Consider the following 6,691-nt stretch of genomic DNA (forward strand, 5'->3'; position numbering starts at 1 on the left):
GGGTCGCCGGCCGAACTCTCGCGGGTTTCTCCAAAGCTCCACCCTTCTCTTCCGGTTCTTCCATGCGGTCTCTCTCTTGCTCAGCGCCATCTTGGCGTGGCGTTTCAGGATTCTCTTTCGCAGCCGCTTCTTTGACCGCTTGAACGGCCATACGCAGCTGGGCTTTCAAACTTAAATTCTTATGCATTAGATCGGTTACAGTACGAAAAGTTGCAGTTAACACTCCCCCCTTGTCGTATTGTGGGGCCACATGGCACGTTCCTCCGTCTCCAGATCTTCGCGGAGCTCGGATGGAAGCTCGCGACCCCTTAATCTAGACGCCAGCATAAAGGGGGCGAACCGGTCGATCGGTACCAGTTCTTCACTCTCCCGAGCACATCTTAGGCAACGGGCACACTCCCTGGTGAGGGTCAGGTTCACTTCGCCCGCCGGGTTGACTCTGGCAAGGGACACAGTGTCGAGGGGCCTGAACAGGACCCGCTCATCACCCATTATACACCCAAATGCCGCGGGGTGAAAATACACTTCCCTCTCTTTCGGGGCTCCAGCTTTGGAAGCTCACTCTTCTCCCTTCAGCGAAAGGCGTCTGCTGATAAATCTCTCACCCGTTCCACCTGCCTGCTGGTAAGTGATATGCGCCTCCAGCTCCATAAAGTTTCTTACATGGCATTTTTCACTGCGCCAAGGGCAGTTCTTAACTAATTCTAGCTCCCCCGAGAAAAAACCCCCGAGGGCCTCGGACCGCTCCCGGCCCTCACACCTACCTATACCTTATATTTATGGGAGTTAATGGGAGTCAGACATATAGGACCAAAAAAGTATACCTTCAAGGAGCACTTCTATTGCAAGAAAAAGAAAATAAACCCTAGCAATTCTTCAAGATGGCTTCTCCACATTCCCAATTCTCAGAAAATGTTCCCATGACCGACAATTCTCTCCCAGTGGCTGAGCACCTGTGGAGCTTCTTGGAAGTCCTATACCTCCTCGGGGTATATTCCACTGAGGACTGTTGCCCCAAAGGACAACAGTGAAATTAAACATTTAATCTACAGCTCCTGTGAGCTACTGCAGCATTTCAGTGAGGACTAGTATAATGTTGAACACACGTCAAATAAATATTTTTGTTCTCCAATTACATCTGTTGCCATGAAAAATTTTAGTACCTTGATATTTTATCCTAATTTTGGATAAAAAAAATGTTGAAATATCAGAATTTGCCATGAGATACTACTGAAATTTTCTGCCAACTCTAGCCATTATCTGACCTAGAAAAATAGTTAGTACCTCTATCAAATCCATCTCAAATTGACATATGCAGGTGCAACTGCTTCCACCCTTATTCTTCCATGATCCTATATGGTTTCTGACTTAACAGGAATTTTAAAGATAAAATGGTTGAATTGGTCTTATTTTAACAAAGAAGAATAATAGTAGGTAACTTAAGTACTTCTGTACCCATTCATCACTTTTGCACTCAAGCCAGAGATGCACTGAACAACCAAAAAGCAGAGGGAGGATAAGGGCCAAAGAAAACTTCTGCTTTTAAAACTATGACCACAATCCCCACAGAAGTCAGTGACAGTAGCCACCCTATAGCTGAGAGATTAATTTTCTCCATACTTGTCACAGTACATTGCAAGAACACTCAGGTTGAATCCAAGATACTGTATCATACTTTCTTTTTTAATTTGCATGTGGTAGTGAATACTTCAAACAGGTCATAAACAGGTCTTTCAGGCTTCAAAAAAATCTTGCCTGAACTGTGCCCAGAATAATTTTGAAGTTACATATTTCCTACCTCTAATGAAATGAGGGGCATAACTCTCCCTTTGTTTTTGATTTTTTTTTTTGCTCATCAGGGCCATTCCTAGGGTACAGCATATCAGGGCAACTGCCCTGGGCCCCGCACTTTAGGGGGCCCCATACTTCGAAGTCAGAAAGCTGGAGCCAGAGCCCAAGCCAGCTGTTGGGGCTGGACCTATTCAGTGCCCCACAAACCCCCTGCTCTAAAGCCCCCCTCTGGGTGCAGAAGATGCCGATCTAGCCCCTGGCAGGGGCTGGCAGCACCCCATGGGACAGGACAATGGCCTGGCTCTGAGGGCTGCAGCAGAGGTGCTACCTAGCACCCACCCCACGGCACAGCCTGGCCCAGAGCCTCTGCAAGGCTACTAGGCACCGGGCACTGTGGCTCGGCTTGGCTCAGGGCCCCCCGCTGCAAGAGTATCCCCGACCCAGCCTGGCCCACCTGGCACGGTTCTCTCCTCAGCTGCCCCACACTGCAGGCAGCCCCCTGGGGCAGGCTGTGCCAGCAGCAGCACCCTCAGCACAAGGGCAAGGGCTGCTGCCTCCATCCCACTCTACAGCCCGTGCCACCTGGCTCTCCCAGCCCTGGCCCCACAGCCAGTGAGTACTGAGTCGGGAACTCAGCCCTGCCCTTGCCCTTCCAGTGGATATCAGAATGTAGGCAGCACAACACTGATCGTGATTGGTGAGGTTTTTTTTTTAATTATATGAGCTTATTTTTAATTATATAAAAATGTAAAGGGGGCCCTGCACAAGCTGATTTGCCCCAAGCTCCACACCCCTCTAGGGTCAGCCCTGTTGCTCATTGCTATCTGGTTTCCACACATTTTGTTTTATGCTCAGACTAAAGGACAGTAAACTGAGAATGCTTGGTCTGGTTTGTCATACTGCATTTGCTCTCCTCCTGTTCCAAAAAAACATAGACTATTAGATTCTGATTCAAAACTGTGCAACATCCACTGGCTTCCTGCATGACTTGTATGAATAAGGTTTAAGTACATCTCGTGACTAGTCTACACGGGCTTCCACTGTGTGTTATTACACACCACAGAATGTGGAAGCTTGGTCAGATTATTCTTTCATACCCCACAATTTACTATAAATGTGTTATCATGGATCTTTTTTGTACAATTACAGGAAAGAGAATGCTGATCCTGTACTTGTTTTCAAGTCATCCAACAGTAACTTCTGTCACTATAGTATCTGAGTACAAGCCCAATTCTTGCCTATTGTGGTAATCCAAAAAGATTAAGCTATACTATAAATACCAAAGTAAAGTAAAATCGGATTGACAATCTGTTTATTTCTCCTGCACAGCTGCACTGAAAAGTTTTTGCAATTAGCTTCTTTAGATAAAATGACTGATTAGGCCAGAAAATAACTGAACTTGGTTTCTGTTTTACCCTTCTTCCCCAGCGCTAATGGCCAAGAACAAGCATCTTTTTCTCTACCTGTCAGGACAAACCAAATGATCCTTCAGCTGCCAATTAGAAAAGCTGTTTTGTAAAGATTTGGAGCACAAGATTTGCTTTACATTTTGAAATGCCTCTTGATAGTCTTCATTCAAATTTGGTCAAGTGAAATATAGACAATTTATTTTGGGGGTCACCTTTGAAGAAGCAGCATAAAAGTACCCTGGGATTTCATAGACTCAAATTAAAGACATGTTCATCCAGGGATTTTCTAAAAGTTCCTAAGGATTCTTCCGTGTAGAGCAGTAAGTATAGAACCTTACAATTTTATTAAATGCCTTGGATGATGTTGGCACAGCACATAATTGGAAGGAGAGTTCTATTTGCTTATTAGCAAGTAGCTTGTTTAATAATGTTTGTTGCCATCTGTACTTCACCATTACTCTACCACTTCAATTATTCCCAAATGTCACATAACATACTTCACAATTGTCTCTTATTAGAAAAATTCTCTCTCATTTTAGACCTGTTTGCTTCCATCCCACACTCAAATCTGGTGTTGCTGCATTTTTATTACTGTAATTATTTATGTCAAAACTACTGAATCATGGAACTAAGCTTTTATATAATAGTATTAGGTCTTCAGGCTGCCAAATGATTAAAGATGGATTCGACCAAAGGCTTCATTGACTTACAGAGTATGAACAGAGTGCATGTATATGATGAGTCTAATTCTTTCTTCCCTGCATTGGTTTATGTCCATGCCAATGGAGTTACTGCCAAGTTGCACTGACATGTATCAGTGGAGAAGCAAGCCCAAAGACAGGTGAAAAATAATTGTTAGGGAGTGTAAAACTATGGTGAAGTAAGAGGAGGATCAGTTCCTTTACCCGAGTGAATCCAGTGAATATGAGTCAGTACTGAACCTGACCTCATCTCTCTATTACAATTTGGTAGCATGGAGACAGAAATACCATCCTTTATCAGTGCAGCATAAATTTGTGCAGACTTTGGCACATGATGGCTTTTTATGTTATATCTCTGCCAAAAAGTTATAACGTATTGCTAGTACAAGCATAAAATACAGTGCTAGAAAAATCAAGTATTCTCAAATAAAGAGCGTTTGAAGTATGCAGGCTCCAAATCCTCAAAGACAAACTGTTTTTTTATTAGACCTACAGAAAAAAGCATATCGTGTTTACTTACTTTTCTCAACTATAAAGACTTATGGGCAAATTCCATGCTAAGACACAGTCTAATAGCTTCACTGAATTTGAAAGATAGTTGGAGATATTAGTATCAGTGCCACACTTCACTTTTACTCACAGCTGTGAATCTATTGTTGAGTACAGTAAAAGTTACAGGTTGCTACTACAAGTGGCTGAAGGCATTCAGTGCCCACTGAAGCTAATGAGAACTCTGTGGTACAGGGCTTTTAGTCAGGAAACAGTGTGCCACAAGATTATTGTGGATGTTTACCAGTCCTAACTATTTAAATATTGTCGTATCCAATTGCATGGGTTACTGTTTCCAACTCACAGGACCCAATGGCAGTAGACAGCACTTACCACCACAATGGAGGCCTTCAAGACTTTGTAGCATTGGGCCTTAAATAACTTATATTTCTGTTTGCATGCCTTATAATTCAGTTTCAGGAGTTTTGAAACCTTAAAATATAGCATAAAAGGATGACAATTAAAAGGCATTTTTCAACAGTAATCAACTTCCCTCTGATTGCAGGATTAAGACATATATCATTCATATTGCTGAGTTATGTGATAATTCACATATTATTTAATAAAATATGACATGAACTATAAATATGTAGAGAAAACAGACAGACATTGTACTGAAAACTTACTCTCTGCAGGTTCTTTAGATCTTCTGCCACTGGAGGACTTCCTCAGTAAACTTCGTCCTGAGGTAAAGAGACTAGTTAATTCCTCTAGAGGACTGGTAGGTGTTCTAGAGCGTGAACCACTCTGTGAGGATGACCCGTAGGTATTACCCGAGGCATTTACCATCTTTCCCCCTTCTTGCAACGTGTTTCTGGCTGTAGAATGAGGCACTGATGGAGAGCTTCTTGAGAGACTTCCTGAATGCACAGAGTCATAAGGTGGAGGTCTTTTGAGGCTTAAGGGGGTAAGTGACCTACCCATACTGACAGGAGAGGGTGAGGCAGAGTGACTTTTAGGGTAGCCATGTGGAGACTGTGTTCTGTACAGAGTAGAAGGATGTGGAGGTGAAGAAGAGTGCCCAGGAGTGGTAATTCCATGAGATACTGTCTGGTCTTTTTCCAGTTTTTGATGACCCGGTGTATGGGGTGGCAGGGAAGATGGAGATGCTCCAGCTTGTTGTTTTATGTAAGACACATTTTCTAACACAGGAAGCTTTGTGACCTCTAGAGGAGTTAGAGGAGACTCATCAGAATTTGGGGAACACTGAACTGGTGCTGGTGGGAACACCAGCAGTGGAGGTCTGTGAGAAAGCAGATTTGGAAATGGTGGGGGGATATCACAAAGCAAGCCCTTGGGAGTAGATGGCACTGAGGACTTGGTGAAATCTAGGTCAGGCACTGTGGGAGTAGCACACTGAGAAGAACAAGTGTGATGGTCATATTCACATTGACACTTTGAATCTTGGCCTACATCATCAAATATAGGATATTTCATCTCCTCATAGACTGCTTCACTTTGGTCATCCTCATCTTTTTTGAAGTCTCTTAGTATGTTCCCAACCATTTCAATATAAACAGGCTCTTCTTCCTCTGTGTCTGGGGCAGGACTGCTGACCTGCGATAAGGACGCATCCCTAGTGAGTGTTGTCTTCATCGGGCCATGCTTTTTAATGTACGTTTCATCAAAAGATGTGCTTAGTTGAGTGTTTGGATTTCGTTTCGGCTTAGGAGGTGGAATCTTCTTTGTATATTCATCACTATGAGGCCTTGGTTTGGCTGACACTGTAAACAGAATACAAATACAAGTTACCAGAAATATTCTTAACAAGCCACTGAGTTTCTATTACAAAGCTGTAATTCTGGAATGTATTTTTCCTTCATTCGCTGCTGGCATAAATATACTGTTACTCTAGTGCAACCCTACTAAGAATTCTATATTTTATGATATATAGCACATACTTAAAAAAAAAAAAAAAAGACAGCTGCTGGAAGACAGAGTGTACATTATATGTGAGGAAATGTGGTAAGGATCAATTTCTGCTGCTTACTGGGTTAAAGCAAAAGTACAGTCTGAACACAATCCACAAGGAGCAGAACAATGAGCAGGTTTGTCTCCCTAGATACTGCTACTTAATTACTTAAGAAAGATCTTTTTTCCCCTTCATTCTGCCTTTCTAAAACAAGGTACGTTATCTCACTCTGGGCTGTGTTACGTGCAAGAAAATCTGGTAACAGCCCACTCAAAACACACTCAGTCCTTCCCCAAAACTGTTAATATGCTCCACAAACACACGTGTAG

At 42.9% G+C, this 6,691-nt stretch overlaps 1 protein-coding gene across 1 annotated transcript in view; it reads right to left on the minus strand.

Annotated features, from left to right (window-relative positions):
• NYAP2 (neuronal tyrosine-phosphorylated phosphoinositide-3-kinase adaptor 2) overlaps positions 1-6,691 on the minus strand; it is a 230,821-nt gene that overhangs the window by 83,278 nt on the left and 140,852 nt on the right. Inside the window, exon 3 of the mRNA XM_006020745.2 lies at positions 5,077-6,174. Within this exon, the coding sequence (XP_006020807.1) occupies positions 5,077-6,174 (1,098 nt within the window). The remainder of the gene's footprint in view (positions 1-5,076; positions 6,175-6,691) is intronic.

The sequence above is a fragment of the Alligator sinensis genome, unplaced genomic scaffold (assembly GCF_000455745.1).
Source record: "Alligator sinensis unplaced genomic scaffold, ASM45574v1 scaffold596_1, whole genome shotgun sequence".
Taxonomy (NCBI): domain Eukaryota; kingdom Metazoa; phylum Chordata; order Crocodylia; family Alligatoridae; genus Alligator; species Alligator sinensis.